General features: G+C 38.7%; 1 protein-coding gene across 6 annotated transcripts in view; it reads left to right on the forward strand.

Moving 5' to 3' along the window:
- UBR3 (ubiquitin protein ligase E3 component n-recognin 3 (putative)) overlaps positions 1-2517 on the forward strand; it is a 198913-nt gene extending 196396 nt beyond the window's left edge. For all 6 annotated transcript variants that reach the window (XM_013968944.2, XM_013968948.2, XM_013968965.2 and 3 more), the window contains one exon: positions 100-2517. In XM_013968944.2, the coding sequence (XP_013824398.2) occupies positions 100-217 (118 nt within the window). In that variant the 3' untranslated portion in view covers positions 218-2517. The remainder of the gene's footprint in view (positions 1-99) is intronic.

Below are 16598 nucleotides of genomic sequence, written 5' to 3' on the forward strand. Positions count from 1 at the left end.
GGTGAGATTTTTGCCATAGAGAATCTATTTTTTAAAATGTGTGTGAAAGCTTCATTGTATTATATTATTTTAATGCTTTTTTTTTTCTTTTCATTCTAGGCGAGGCAAGCCTCTCTACATTTGTAAAGAAAGATACAAAGTTCTTGAACAACAGTGGATTTCTCATACTTTTGATCACATCAATAAAAGATGGGGTCCACATTACAATGGGCTGTGACTCACCACCTTGGCATTGCATTATATCATTTTCATTAAGAATTTATCAACAATAAGCTTTAACTTAATTTGGGGGATTAACGCTTTTGCTGAGGGAAAAAAAGAAAACGTACATTATAAAGCCTTTCCAAAATTAGGTGCTTGGTAATCACATTAATGGTATAATAATTTTTTTTTTTAAATATCTGGAGAGCATAACAAGTAACAAGTTAAACCATTCTTTAGTGGTCCTTTTTTTGTTTAAGTCCACAATTAACAAGAAGCACAACTTGTTGACAAAATCATTTTAAAATGATTCTCCCAACAGTGCATATCTGCTTTTCATTGATATTTAGAGTGGATGTGATTTATTTAAAGTTTTACTGCTCCTTTTATCTGTGTGTTTTAATTTGCATCTGCTAAACATAATGCATCCTTTCCCCTGCCATTCTTGTGTTGATTTGAGATTTTTGCTGTATGTAATTAGAAAAAAATGTAAAACATGATTTATGTGAAATATTGTATAGTAAAAGTTGGTCTAATAGTAGAACTTTACAATTTTTTCTTATTGTGAGGAATCTGTTAAAAGTTTAAGGCTTTGCTGAAAACTTAATTCATTCTCAGGAATTTCATAAATATTCTCCCCAGGTAAATAATTGAAATAATTGTAAAATAAGTAGATAGCTGCTGTTAATATAATACAGTACATTTAGGGGGGCATTTGTGTGGTTGGGGGAGTCCCTAAAAATCAAAATTTGCCATTTCACTTGGATAAATTACTTGAGGTAATAGCAAATAGATTTTATTATAAAATCAGAAGTTTTAAGAACATACACATGGCAGATTTTGATTATGTGCATGCCCACCTTTTATTACCAACCAAGTTTTTGTTTAAATGATTGGATTGGAAAAAAGCTGTGACCTTCCCCACAAATGGAGCATAGTTTTGGAACTTTCCTTATCAGCTCAAGAGGTTCATCTGTATTGTATTTGTGCAGTGTAATCATTGTTATTTCTGCTTGGATTCCTAAAAGGGAAAAAAAAAAAAAAAGGCTCAGTGGTGATGATCCTCATGAGTGAGCTGTATACCTGCATTCTTGTTTGAAGCTGCTGTGAAAAGCAGTTTATGTTTGTAGGATTTTTAAGTCAGTAAGAATGGAAATGATTGAGCTAAAACCTACTCTGTACTTAGAGAAGGAAGATGACAGAAAAGCATGTTATATATTGCTGCCACAATTTTTCTTCCAAATGATTCAATAATTTGATGATTATTTAATATATATAGTACTATCAAGCAATTCCTGGTACTTTGGACTTCCATGGCTTGTTATATAAAATTACATTTTTATGTGTAAAAATAAACTAAAAAACATCTAATGGTAAAATAAAATCACAGATCTGTGTTCTAAAAATTGTTGAATGACATGATATTACAGGATATAAAAATGGACTTTAAATGATGGCCTTGCATTAAAATAGAACAGTAAATATTCAAGTATGTTCAAAAAATCAAAAGATTACCTATGAACCTACAATAAAACACATGGAAATAGCTTGCTATTTTTATATACATTTCCAAAATATTAAGATAACTTTCTGAAAGACTAGAGTGATTCTGTTTAATTAAGTAGCTGTCCTTTCCAACACATTGCTACTTTTTAAAATACTGTATCATAAGTTCAGCCTGTCATATATTTTGCATTGGTCATTATGGATACCAGACCATTTGTAAGTGTGATTGAAGAACACAATGCTAATTTACATCTCTAGTAAATACTGTTACAGGATTCATGAACTTGGATAATTCTACAGTTTGAAACTCTGATGCTATATATACATGGTATAATGTATTCAGACTTTGATTACTACATGTTTAAAATGGAATGTTTTATGGTTGTGCATATGGATGTGAAGTGAAAATATTAGCCTTAACATTAAAATTTGGGTATTTGATAGTGTTTATTTTGATATTGGTGAATTAGTCACCAGTTAAATTTTAAAAAGCACTTGGTTGAAAATTGTACTTGAATTACATACATGCATGCTGCTAAACTAGAACCTTAATTTTTCCCCCATAACTTTTATAAGTCCCATTTATAAACCTACTTTTAAAAATAACAGGTCCAAGGTAGAGTGATGTGTGTATATTATTCAAGAAAATGTCCTGGTGTGATATCTTGTATGAATGATCATTTAAATACAGTACATTACTGTAGAAGCTAAATCAATCTTTATAATTAAGCAGAAATTACAAAACTAGGAATAATCAACATTGTAAGATATGTTAATAAAAACCTACTGTCACTTGGTTTGTGAAAGGTCCTTAACATGCTTATTCTTACATGTTTTTATTTTTTCAAAGATATTGACAATAATATATGTGAGTGAGCATAAATGAAAAGATAAAAGCAATCATAACTAATAGTTGCTGTAAAGTGGAATTAATATAAAGGGTTTGCTTTTCCATTAACCTTTTATTTACAGAGTTAGTTCCTGTTCCTTCTTTGTCTCATAACTAATGTAAAACCTTTGCTAGTACAGTATGTGTTTTTAGAAGCAGAAAATGGGTGAAAGGAGAGGAAATGGATTTTCGGAGAAGCAAATGGATGTGCTGATCTGTAGAACACTGCTGTGGTCTCTGTTGCTCCCTGATAATTTCCAACTAGACTTTAGGGATCTAAAGTGCTTTAGTTCAGTTTACTCGCTCAGTCGTGTCCGACTCTTTGCAACCCCATTGATGGCAACATGCCAGGCCGCCCTGTCCATCACTAACTCCCGGAGTTTACTCAAACTCAGTCCTTGAGTCAGTGATGCCATCCAACCATCTCATCGTCTGTCGTTCCCTTCTCCTCCAGCCCTCTATCTTTCCCAGCATCAGGGTCTTTTCAAATGAGTCAGCTCTTATCATCAAGTAGCCAAAGGATTGGAGTTTCAGCTTCAACATCAGTCCTTCCAAAGAATACTAAGGACTGATTTCCTTTAGGAAGGACTGGTTTGATCTCCTTGCAGTCCAAGGGACTCTCAAGAGTCTTCTCCAACACCACAGTTCATCAAATTCTTCGGCACTCAGCTTTATTTATAATCCAACTCTCACATCCATACATAGCACATCCAAACATAGGACGTTTGTTGGCAAAGTAACATCTCTGATTTTTAATATGGTTTCTAAGTTGGTCATAGCTTTTCTTCCAAGGAGTAAGCATCTTTTAATTTCACAGCTGCAGTCACCATCTGCAGTGATTTTGGAGCCCCCCGAAATAAAGACTCTCACTGTTTCCACTGTTTCCCCGTCTATTTGCATGAAGTGATGGGACCAGATGTCATGATCTTCATTTTCTGAATGTTGAGTTTTCAGCCAGCTTTTTCACTCTCCTCTTTCACTTTCATCAAGAGGCTCTTTAGTTGTTCTTCTTCCATAAGGGTGGTGTCATCTGCATATCTGGGGTGATTGATATTTCTCCTGGCAATCTTGATTCCAGCTTGTGCTTCATCCAGCCGAGCATTTCTCATGATGGACTCTGCATATAAGTGAAATAAACAGGGTGACAATATACAGCCTTGACATATTCCTTTCCCTATTTGCAACCAGTCTGTTGTTCCAGGTCCAGTTCTAACTGTTGCTTCCTGAGCTGCATACAGGTTTCTCAAGAGGCAGGTCAGGTGGTCTGGTATTGCCATCTCTTTCAGAATTTTCCACAGTTTATTTTGATCCACCCAGTCAAAGGCTTTGGCATAGTCAGTAAAGCAGAAATAGACATTTTTCTGGAACTCTTGCTTTTTCCATGATCCAGCAGATGCTGCCAATTTGATCTCTGGTTCCTCTGCCTTTTCTAAAACCAGCTTGAACATCTGGAAGTTCACGGTTCACGTATTGCTAAAGCCTGGCTTGGAAAATGTTGAGCATTACTTTACTAGCCTGTGAGATGAATGCCATTGTGCCATAGTTTGAGCATTCTTTGGCATTGCCTTTTTTTGGGATTGGAATGAAAACTGACCTTTTCCAGTCCTATGGCCACTGCTGAGTTTTCCAAATTTGCTGGCATATTGAGTGCAGAACTTTCACAGCATCATCTTTTAGGATTTGAAATAGTTCACCTGGAATTCCATCACCTCAACTAGCATTGTTCATAGTGATGCTTCCTGCGGCCCACTTGACTTCACATTCCAGGATGTCTGGCTCTAAGTTAATGATCACACCATCGTGATTATCTGGGTTGTGAAGATCTCTTTTGTATAGTTCTTCTGTGTATTCTTGCCACCTCTTCTTAATATCTTCTGCTTCTGTTAGGTCCATACCATTTCTGTCCTTTATTGAGCCCATCTTTGCATGAAATATTCCCTTGGTATCTTTAATTTTCTTGAAGAGATCTCTAATCTTTCCCATTCTATTGTTTTCCTCTATTTCTTTGCATTGATTGCTGAGGAAGGCTTTCTTATCTCTCCTTGCTGATATCTTTCCTTTGCTCCTTTGCTTTTGGCTTCTCTTCTTTTCACAGCTGTTGGTAAGGCTTCCTCAGACAGCCATTTTGCTTTTTTTGGTTTTGTGGTCCACTGGAGAAGGGAATGGCAAACCATTTCAATATTCTTGCCTTGAGAACCCCATGAACAGTATGACAAGGCAAAAAGATAGGATACTGAAAGAGGAACTTCCCAGGTTGGTAGGTGCCCAATATGCTACTGGAGATCAGTGGAGAAATAACTCCAGAAAGAATGAAGGGATGGAGCCAAGGCAAAAAAAAACCACCCAGTTGTGGATGTGACTGGTGATAGAAGCAAGGTCCGATCCTGTAAAGAGCAATATTGCATAGGAACCTGGAATGTCAGGTCCATGAATCAAGGCAAATTGGAAGTGGTCAAACAGGAGATGGCAAGAGTGAACGTCAACATTCTAGGAATCAGGGAACTAAAATGGACTGGAATGGGTGAATTTAACTCAGAAGACCATTATATCTACTACTGTGGGCTGGAATCCCTTAGAAGAAATGGAGTATCCATCATAGTCAAAAGAGTCTGAAATGCAGTACTTGGATGCAATCTCAAAAGTGCCAGAACGATTTCTGTTCGTTTCCAAGGCAAACCATTCAATATCACGGTAATCCAAGTCTGTGACCCGACCAGTAACTCTGAAGAAGCTGAAGTTGAATGGTTCTATGAATACCTACAAGACCTTTTAGAACTAACACCCAAAAAAGATGTCCTTTTCATTATAGGGGACTGGAATGCAAAAGTAGGAAGTCAAGAAACACCTGGAGTAACAGGCAGTTTGGCCTTGGAGTACAGAATGAAGCAGGGCAAAGGCTAATAGAGTTTTGTGAAGAGAACGCACTGGTTATAGCAAACACCCTCTTCCAACAACGCAAGAGAAGACTCTACACATGAACATTACCAGACGGTCAACACCAAAATCAGATTGATTATATTCTTTGCAGCCAAAAATGGAGACGCTCTATACAGTCAGCAAAAACAAAACTGGGAGTTGACTATGGCTCAGATCATGAACTCCTTATTGCCAAATTCAGACTTAAATTGAAGAAAGTGGGGTAAACTACTAGAAATTCAGGTATGACCTAAATCAAATCCCTTATGATTATACAGTGGAAGTGAGAAATAGATTTAAGGGACTAGATCTGATAGAGTGCCTGATGAACTATGGAAGGAGGTTTGTGACCTTGACTGAGCCGTAACTTGTTTGAATTGACAGTCCTTGCCCCTGCTCCTCCATCCTGTAGCTCACCTGTCAGTTATCAGCTAGGAATCCATTTGTGGTCACAAACCTTTTTTCTGTTTTATGTATTTTGATATTTATTGATTTCTGTGACTTAGATGCTGACTGAAACCACCAAAGGCCTGGAGGTTACAATAGTGTTAGAGGAGATGTGGCCCAAGGGTTTCTGTAACAACTCCAGGATTGTAACTGTTGTCAAATTCCTGTTGTTGGCTTGTAGTTGAGGTCATGTTAACAACAACAAATAAAATATAGTATTAACCACTAGAACCAAAACAAAGATATTCACTGGTGGTTATGCCCAACACTTAATGGTTAGTGGGAGTCATCACTAGACTTGTGACTGCCTCGGCCCCATTCACAGCACATAATTCTTTGCTTTGACTTTATGATCTGGCTGGCTGATACCAAGCGCTACTTAGTTCCTCAGGGGTGAGCTGAGCGGCAGCGTGATCACTTCTGTATTCATGGCACTTCAGGCTCTTAATAGTCAGGTATGTTAACTGGAGAAGAGCTGTGTTTACCATCCTAGTTTACAGTGCTCAACCAGCAGCGGAATGAAGGTGACTTCAGTTGATGCAACACAGTGAGAAGGCATCATCGGACATTATATAGAGCTGCCTTTGTGTGAGTTAAATCAATGTAAGATGCAGCCATACCGAAAGTGATGCAGCTGAGCCCAAGATCGGGCTAGAGAAGTGGAGTCAAGAGCACAAATAAAAGCTCAATAAAAGAAAAAGGACAAGAGAAAGGAGAAAGTCTAGAGCAAAGAGGAGTCTTATCGGATTACCTGTCATCAATGCACAGGAGCAGAGTAAGAGTTGGTATTGAACAGGTCTAGTGTATCTGGGGGCTTGAGGTAAATGATAAATGTTTAGACATATGGTAGGGGAGAATGGGCTAGAGATAGAGGCACCACAGAAATCATACTGAGAGTTCAGTCAGAAGCCTTAACATTCAAACTAAGTTTTCAGTTAGAAAGGTTTGACTATAGTGGCTCCTGAGATCAACAGGGCTCTTCTCTCATGATTGTTTCTGTAGTACATTTTAAGGCAACAGCTACATTCGACATATATACTAGAAACCATAAAAAAGCATCAAGAACTAAAATGTACATCGTATACTTGCATGTGTGTGTGTGTATTTCACAAAGAGGTGGAAAAAGAAACGTCGTGTCGAACTCTTTGTGACCCCATGGAGTGTAGCCTGCCAGGCTCCTCCGTCCATGGGATTCTCTAGGCAAGAATACTGGAGTGGGTTGCCATTCCCTTCTCCAGGGGATCTTCCCAACCCAGGGATCCAACCCAGTTCTCCTGCATCGCAGAGGTAAAAAGCCCTCATTTAAAAAATCAATACAGTGGGGTTTTTAGTATACACGTGAAGAATGAATTATCATCTGTAAGATGATGGGACCAGATTGAAAAAAGAGAAAAGAGGCCAATCGGGAGGAAGGAAAAAAAGTGAAATCCTAGAAGGAAGGATATTTTAAGAGAAACTAGTAAACGTTAAGCACTGTGGAGACATTAAGTGACATACAAGCTACAAAAGAACTCATATTTTGGACTAACATATCTTTGATGAGTATAGCTTTGATGAACTGGTAGCTGCAGAAGTCAAGGTGTGGCTTCTGGAGGTGAAGAAATAGAAAACTGACAATGAAGTGAAGGAGTAGGACACCATTTTCTGACTCCCCAGCATGTCTGCAACCTACCTGTGTCTACAGGATACCTGGTGGTGCTTGCATCAAAATTTATGTCCAGTTGGTTTTTGTTTTTATTCAGATGGTGTGTTACTGTCTGAGCTTAAAGCATAAAAGCAGCAGACCTGGGTTTGAATTACCTCTTTCTATCTCAATGTATTTGTTAGGAATGTGCCTTTTTTCTAACAACAAAAACCCTGGGTAAGCAATGGCTTGAAGAAGGAAAAGGTTTATTAGTTTCAAGTAAAAGGAACTCTGAAGGTAGCAGACCAGGAAGGGGCATCTGCACAAGGAAATCGCTATGGATCTAGGCCCCTCCTGTTTCTCTTTTCTACACTGTTAGAGTGTGTCATTCAACCTCATGGCTACTGTGAGGTGGAAAGCAAGATGACTGCTAACTTTGTTTTCCAGGCAGGAAAAAAGGCTGAAAGCTTCTCCTAAAGCTTCGTCCTTTTTTTAGCAAGAAAAGTCCTTTCCCAACACACTTTTACATATATCTCATTAGTCAGTACTGTCAGATGGCCACAACCAAGTGCAAAGAGATCTGGGAAGGGAAATGTTTTAGCTTTTGATCCTCTACGCTAGAGGAGTGCCAACGGGGAAACACAGATTGTGCGTGGATTTTTGATAGCCAGCTGAGTGTTTGCCATACTTTGGTTTCTCATCTGTGCAAGGAAGACAGTAGCTAATACTATGATTAAATGAACACAGACACTTAATAGATTCTAGTAGTGGCAGGCTAAATGGTTCAGACTATACTAGTTGTCTATTGCTGTGTAGCAAACTACCCAAAAGATAAATGCAGTAAAACAGTATTCGTTACATCACAGTTCTGTGAATCGGAAACCCAGGAGAAGCTTCGCTGAGCCACTCTTCCGGCTCAGAGTGTCTTAGGGGCTGCAGTTCAGGCATCAGCCAGGGTAGCAGTACATCCGAGGCTTGCATCATCCGGATACTCTAAAGGAATCAAAATTATGTAACCTTCTCTCCAAGCTTCTCTTCTATGATATTTGGGTTTTTTAAGCTTATATATTTTTTAAATGACCTTTGCATTTTTTCAGATCAATGTCCTTTAGTTTTAGTTTTTTTAAAGGGGATATCCATGGTGAACGACTACATGGAGATAATGCCATCACCTTGGAGACGCAGATCTATACATATTTGTTGCTTGCCTAAAATGCAGTTTAAGCAATTTCTCCTAAATGTTCTTATGTAAAGGAATAGTTGCTTCAAAGAAATTACTTTCTAATTTTCCACTGTTAATCCAATCAAGCTCCATAAAGATGCAAATGTATAATTCTCATCTATGATATTATTACCATACAATTACTCTGCTGTTAAAAAAATTATCACACATAATTTATTTCTTTGTAAGATGATTAAACAGTAAGGTTCTCTCAGATTTGTGGGGAAATTAAACTCTTGGCTCAATGTCTTTTCTCCTACTTGTTGCTGGGGACACTGATCTTATTTTTTAGAGGAAAATAAGCAAGACTGCATGGTAGCTAGCAGGTCTGTCTCCTGTTACACATGTTTTAAAGCATTTTCCCAACCCTCTTTTGTAAGCTCACTGATATTTAGTCTGGGAGGTTGGGGAAATTTTTACAGCACAAAGATACTTTAACACTGGAGTTTCAACAATCCCATAGTTCTTTTTACCAACTCCACTAGAGGGCACAGTTGAACGGGTGCTAGATCAAAACCCTGAGTTGCTGGAAAAGGAAAGCAAAGCCTGTGAACTAATTATCCTTGTGATGGAGAAAAGCATTTGTGAAAAGTGTTTGCTCCTGTTGCATATAATCTGAAATGGATGAATAGAGTTGAGCGGGAGTGTCCCCACTGGTCAGCATTTTTGACAAAATAGAAAGATGGGAGAACATTTGAAAATGTGAGCGCAATTTGAACAAATGTCTCTAAGGTGAAGTTGATTGTGTTACTACTATTCGTGTTCATTAGCAAGGTACACACACAGACACACACACACACAGACACACACACACACACACACACACACACAGCCCTCCTCCCCTGACAGGAATCCTTGTTGATCAGTCTACTTCCATTTTTTTCTCTCTCTCTGAAAATACTTTTTTAGCGATGTTAGTTTTCAGCCAGTTTGTGGCTCTAGTTATAATCCCTTGGGCTCTTTTGATATACTTTTCTCCCATCAATGTTATCCATTTTATCCAAGAAACATTTTAACAGCCTGTTGTTCATAAAGCTTCACTTTAGATATTAGGATTGATATAGAGCGGTGAATTGAGTTAATGACTATGAGAGAACACTGTGCTTGGCATTTTGTCCACATTATATTAGTTCTTACAGCAACCCTTTTGGACAGACATTGTATCCCCATTTTACTGATGAAGAAATTAGGCTGAAAGGCTGATTGATGCAATATCATACAGTCAGTAAAGGGACTGGAATTCAAATGCTAGTTTAAAACTGTCTTTAGTATTTTGCAATATCAAAAATGATTAAGGTGGCCACTGGCCACAGTGTTAGAAATGTGCATGAACCATATTTCTAGGCAGACTTAAATAATTGTTACAATGAAGTGCCATGGGAATGCAAAGAAGTATTCATTCCATCTGAGAGATCAAAGAAGGCTCAACTAAGCAGATGGCTTTGAAAGTGGCCTTGAACACAGCAGAAGCAAAGGCAGGTTAGCTGTAGGGCACATGCTGTATCTGGGGAGTGAAGTCCTTTGAATGCCAAAAGGAGTGTCCCATTAGAAGTAGAATAGGTGTCTGATTAGGGGAGTGATTTGTTTCATTCGGAGGTTTGAGGGAAAGAGTGCTGTGGCACTATGGAGGAGGGACTAAATCTTTGATTTAGTGGTTCATCTGAGAAATAATCAGGCTCTGAGGGAAATGGAAAGAAAACTAAGAAACTGCCAAAAGGTGCTCAAAAGCCCAATCTATTGGATACTGGAGTGAAGGACATGGGAATTGAGTTACTGAGGCTTCTAAACTCTTACATTTTAAAAATTACTTTAAATTACTTATTTTTACAAGTTATTGAATTACCGAGTGGGTAATGATTCTAGTCACAACAATGGGGAGCATGGTGGGGGACACTTTTTATTGGCATGCAGAGTTCAGGCCAGTTCTGGGGTACCATGGAGTTATCCTACGGTAAATTGTCTGGAGCTTGTGATAGAAACCTGGAATGATTTCTGTGAGGCCATGAGGAGAGGACAGAGTGGATGAGGGCTGAGTATTGGGAATACTTCCATCTATAGGGAAATGTGGGGTCTGGTTACTGTGGGGTACGTGTTAGATTAGGCAAGTCGATGTCACCGACTAAGGGACTAAGGAGCTTGAGGATTGCAGCTTGTCTCTTAGTGAATAGGAGGCCAGAGATAAGTGTCTGGGCCAGAGTGGGGGAGATGCAGAACAGAAGATGAGGAGGACTGTGCAGGTTCTGGGGGCAATGGAGCAGGAAATTAAAATTTATTTCTGCTTAAGAGCTCTGCCTCTCATGGGAGCTACCAGCAAATGTGGGAGGTCCCCAACCAAGATTCTCTGACACACTGGAAATTTTGGCTTATTGACAATTAAGCCTTCTTCCACTTTCTACACACCCACCTCCCTGGGTGTGCTCCCAGACAAGGCTTTTAATTCACTCTTTATTTACTGTTATCTTTCTTAAAAGCAATCTCTGACTACAAAGGGTAGCAAGAGGTAGGTCTTTGTGGTGATGGAATAGTTCTGTATGTGAAGTAGCAGTTACACAAATCCACATGAGAGAAAGTGACACCCACACATTTACCAATGTTTGTTTCCCAGTATTGATATCATACTATTGTTTGGGGTGAAGGATATTGGGTTGTCTCTGTACTAGCTTTGCAACTTCTTGTAAATCACTATTTTTTAAGGCAAGTGATTCTGTTCAGTCCATCTCTCTTTGATATCTTTGTTTTAGACCTATTGACAACAAATTTGAGGCCCTTCTCAATACCCTTTAATTGTATTTAAGCATCAACCTTGAAATTTGTTTTTTTGTTTTAATTCCTTGGATTCAGTTTTGCTTGGTTCCAGATTTGACTGGCTAGCCTCCAACTCTAATAATAGTCTATCATCTCCCACCATTATACTTATTTTACTATTTTGAAAAAGAAAAATATATGATCAAAAAGGTATTCTTGCGTATGTCCACATATATAAGTTTATAGGACAACGGCTCACCAGTTAAGGGGGTTAACAATGACTGGATGGGCTTTTTTTTTTTTAAACTCACCCATCCACCATGTTTATGTATGCTCTATGTTCTTGTATTTCGTCCAAAAGATCCTTACTCAGACAGTCTTCCACCTTTTACTGTAAGAAAAGTAGAACAGTAACAGAAATAACTGCCCCCAGATGATTCAACCAGTGAATTAGGCCAAAGGTGAAATTAAATCTTTCAGATCTTTCAACTGTAACTGTTTACTAATTAGCCACTTAAAAAACAAAAGGGCTTACCAATACTTATGATAAGGACCAAATGAAAACCAGACAAGTGTGCCTGAAAGAAGTATCAGACATTTCTATATTCTCTGTGGGGATTGATGATAGGAAATAGGATAGAGTATTATAGAGGTGTTTCGTGTATTCCTTTATGTTAAAGCAACGTGTATTTATTGAGGGGCTTAAATTCAAGACCCTGTGTTAGCTGTTCCTGAGAAAACAAAGAAGTAAAATGTCCATGTTCTCATGGAAGTTATACTATGGTTGGTGAAACATTAATTTTCCTATAAACAGTAATTAGCAATGCAATTATAGTATGAATTACAAATGGCTAGTATAGTAAAAACAGACAACTATAAATGTAGTATAGTAAAAAATAATCTTTAAAAACTTCCTAGGATTGGAGACACTGATGTTGAGGAATATGGACCTTGAAGGAGGAGAAAGGGAACAAGAGATATTTAATACAAGAGAGGATAGGAAAGTGGAAGACTAATGTTCTCAATCTCCTAGGAGGAAAGAGAAAGTAGTGGTTAAAAGCACAGATGTTTCTTCTGCTTACTTTGGAGTTAATTTACTCTTCTTTTTTTAGTTTCCTAGGATGGAAACTTAAATTATCAATTTTAGATTTTTCTTCTTTTCTAATAAACAGTCAATGCTATAAATTTCTCTCTAAGCACTGCTTTTGCTGTGTCCCAGAAGTTTTGATAAGTTGTGTTTCCATTTTCTTTAGTTCAAAATACTTTAAAATTTCTCTTGAGACTTCTCTGAATAATGTGTTACTTAGAACTGTGTTGTTTAATTTCCACATATTTTGGGATTTTCTGTCTTTCTGTTACTGCTTTCTAGTTTAATTCCCTGGGGTCTGAGGGAAACCTTGTATGATTTCTGGTCTTTTACAATTGTTGAAGTGTGTTTTACGGCCCAGAATGTGGTCTGTCTGGTAAGTGTTCCATAGGAGCTCGAGAAGATTGTGTCTTCTGCTGTGGTCGGATGCAGCGGTCTGAGATGTCAGTTATAGCCAGTTGATCAATGGTGTTGTTGAGTTCAGCTGTGTCCTGACTTTCTGCCGGCTGGTCCTGTCTATATCTGAGAGAGGGGAGTTGAAGTTTCCAGCTGCAATAGTGTGCTCGAACATTTCTCCTTGCAGTTCTACTAGTTTTTTTTTGTTTATCCACTGTTAGTCATGACACATTAAAAATTGTTACATCTTCATAAAGCATTAACCCCTTTACCATCATATAATGCTCTTCTTTATCCCTGATCTCTTTCCTTAGTTTGAAAACTGCTGTCTGAAATTAGTATAGCTACTCCTGCTTTCTTTTCATTAGTGTTAGCATGGCATCTTCTCCATCCATTTACTTTTAATCTATACATCCTTATATTTAAGGTGAGTATCATAAGACGCTTACTCCTTGGAAGAAAAGTTATGACCAACCTAGGGAGCATATTCAAAAGCAGAGACATTACTTTGCCGACTAAGGTCCATCTAGTCAAGGCTATGGTTTTTCCTGTGGCCATGTATGGATGTGAGAGTTGGACTGCGAAGAAGGCTGAGCACTGAAGAATTGATGCTTTTGAACTGTGGTGTTGGAGAAGACTCTTGAGAGTCCCTTGGACTGCAAGAAGATCCAACCAATCCATTCTGAAGGAGATCAGCCCTGGGATTTCTTTGGAAGGAATGATGCTAAAGCTGAAACTCCAGTACTTTGGCCACCTCATGAGAAGAGTTGACTCATTGGAAAAGACCCTGATGCTGGGAGGGATTGGGGGCAGGAGGAGAAGGGGACAACCAAGGATGAGATGGCTGGATGGCATCACTGACTCGATGGACGTGAGTCTGAGTGAACTCTGGGAGTTGGCGATGGACAGGGAGGCCTGGCGTGCTGCGATTCATGGGGTCGCAAAGAGTCGGACACGACTGAGCGACTGAACTGAACTGAACTCTTGTAGACAATATATAGGTAGATGGGTTGTGTTTTCTGATCCAGTCTGACAATCCCTTTTAATTGGTTCATTTAGACCACTGGCATTCAAAGTGATTATTGATATAACTGGATTAATATTTACCATATTTGTTACTACTTCTATTTGTTGACCTTGTTCTTTATTCCTATTTTTGTCTTCCATTCTTCCTGCTTTTTGTGGTTTTAATTGAGCATTTGCTATGATTCTGTTTTTTTTTTTCCTTTCTTAGTGTATCAGTTACCCTTCTTAAAAAAAAATTCTTTAAAAAACGGTTGCCCTAGAGCTTGCAATATACATTTACAATTAATCCAAGTCCATTCTCAAATAACACTTAACCATTTTATGAGTGGTATGGTACCTTATATTAACAAAATAATCCTAATTCCTTCCTCCCACCCCTTGTACCACTGCTGTCATTCTTCACTTATATGTAAGTACACAAAAGCCTGTGTGTGTATAAAATCTAATACACATTATTGCTATTATTATTTCAAACACAGTTCTCTGTTAGCTCAATTAAGAAGAAGCATAAAAATTTTAATTTTATCTTCACTTTTCCCTTCTTTGAAGTTCATCCTTTCTTTATGTAGATCTAAGTTTCTGACCTGTATTATTTTTCTAAAGAACTTTTAACATTTCTGGCAAGGCAGGTTTACTAGACAACAACTTTCTTTTTGTTTGTTTGAGAAAGTATTTCTCCTTCACTGTTGAAAAGTAATTTGACAAGATACAGAGTTCTAGGCTGATGGTTTGTTTTTGTGTCTTCCTTTCAACACTAAACATTCCACTCCATTCTCTTCTTGCTTGAATGGTTTCTGAGGAGGAGTCAGAGGTTAATTCTTACCTTTGATCCTCTGTAGGTAAGGGTTTTTTCCCTTCTGGCTTCTTTCAGGACTTTTCCTTTATGTTTAATTTTCTGTTATTTTGAAGACAATATGGGGTGTAGTTTCTTTGTTTCATTTGTTTGCATTTGGCATTTATCGTGGTTGGTGTTCTTAAGCTTTTTGGATTTGTGGTTTGTAGTCTGATACTAATTTGAAGAAATTCTCAGTTATTATCGTTTGAGATATTTCCTCTCTTCCTTTCTCTCCTTCTCCCTCTTGTACCCCATTGTGTGTATGTTTCACCTTTTGTAAATTGTCCCACAGTCCTTGGATGGTCCTGTCTTTTTCCTCAGTCTTTATTCTCTTTGCTTTCTGGCTTTTGAGGATTCTATTGCTATATCCTCTAGCTCAGAGTTGCTTTCCCCAACTGTATCCAGTCAACCAAATGCCTATCAAAGGCCTACTTCATTGCTGGTTGTTGTTGTTTTAATCTCTAGCATTTCTTTTCGGTGCTTTCATGTTGTGTGTGTGTTTTCCTCTTTTGGTATATCTTATTTTTTTCTTGATAGCCAGACTTAATGTATTTGGTTAAAAGAAGTAATGTAAACAGGTGTAAGTAATGCGGTGGTGAGATATTGGGGGAGGGGAAGCACTCTAGTCCTGTGATTGGGTTTCGGTATTTCAGCGAGCCTGTGCCTTTCAGCTATGGACTTCACAAGTGTTTCTTTAGTTGTTGTTGTTGTTGTTGTTGTTTTCCCTCCCCCTGAGGTAGGACATGATGGCATAGAGCTGGCTGGAGTTGGGTATTTCCCTTGCCCTGGTCTTAGACTCTGAAAATACCCCCAGCAGATGAGGCTCTGGTAACTAGTCTCACTTGCTGGGGCTTTCCCAATGGCTCGGGAGGTAAAGAACAGCCTGCAATGCAGGAGACACAGGAGACGCTGGTTCGATCCCTGAGTGAGGAAGATCCATTGGCGGAGGAAATGACAACCTGCTCCAGTATTCTTGCCTGGAGAATCCCATGGACTGAGGAACCTAGCGGGCTACAACCCAAAGAGTCACAAAGATTCGGAGAGGACTGAACACCTAAGCAGCACACAAAGGACTTGTTAAAGAGGCTAGGGTACTCTGGCACATTTCAAAACAGTTTCTCTTCCTCCCCCCTGCCAACCGTATGAGGGATTTTTCTCCTGTAGTTCCGGTGGGAGCCAGGTCAAACTTAAGTCTCACAGTATTGCGGGCCCCCATAACAAGGTCCCATTGGAGTTTCCGCTCTCAGCGTTGCGGTGCACGCTGAGCCTCCAGCGCTTGCTGATTGCATTCAGGTTTTCCTGCTCCCGCACTGGCGGCCGCAGCTGTTTCCACTGGTGAGTCTCAGTTTCAGTAAACGGCAGCTCTCGGTCTTTGCTCCTCTCTTCAGTCTTGGAGACAGCAGTTTGCTTTATGTCCATCCTCCCCTCTCTTATGGATCCAAGAGAGTTGGTTTTTCAGTCTGTTAGCTTTTTACTTCTTAGGACTGAGTGGCTGCTTCAAGCTCCTTAATTGTGGAAACAGAAACCAGAAGTCCCAGAGGATAGATTTTTGAATGGAAGAATCTTCTAATTAGCTATTTCATCATGGGTGAGTCATACAGAGTCTCTGGTCTCAGTTTTCTAGTCTATAAAATGAGTGTTTTAAGGGGGCGGACTTCTGGGCTCATTGGGAGGATAAAATAAATTAGAATGGAGACACTCTTG

Source organism: Capra hircus, chromosome 2 (genome assembly GCF_001704415.2).
Source record: "Capra hircus breed San Clemente chromosome 2, ASM170441v1, whole genome shotgun sequence".
Taxonomy (NCBI): domain Eukaryota; kingdom Metazoa; phylum Chordata; class Mammalia; order Artiodactyla; family Bovidae; genus Capra; species Capra hircus.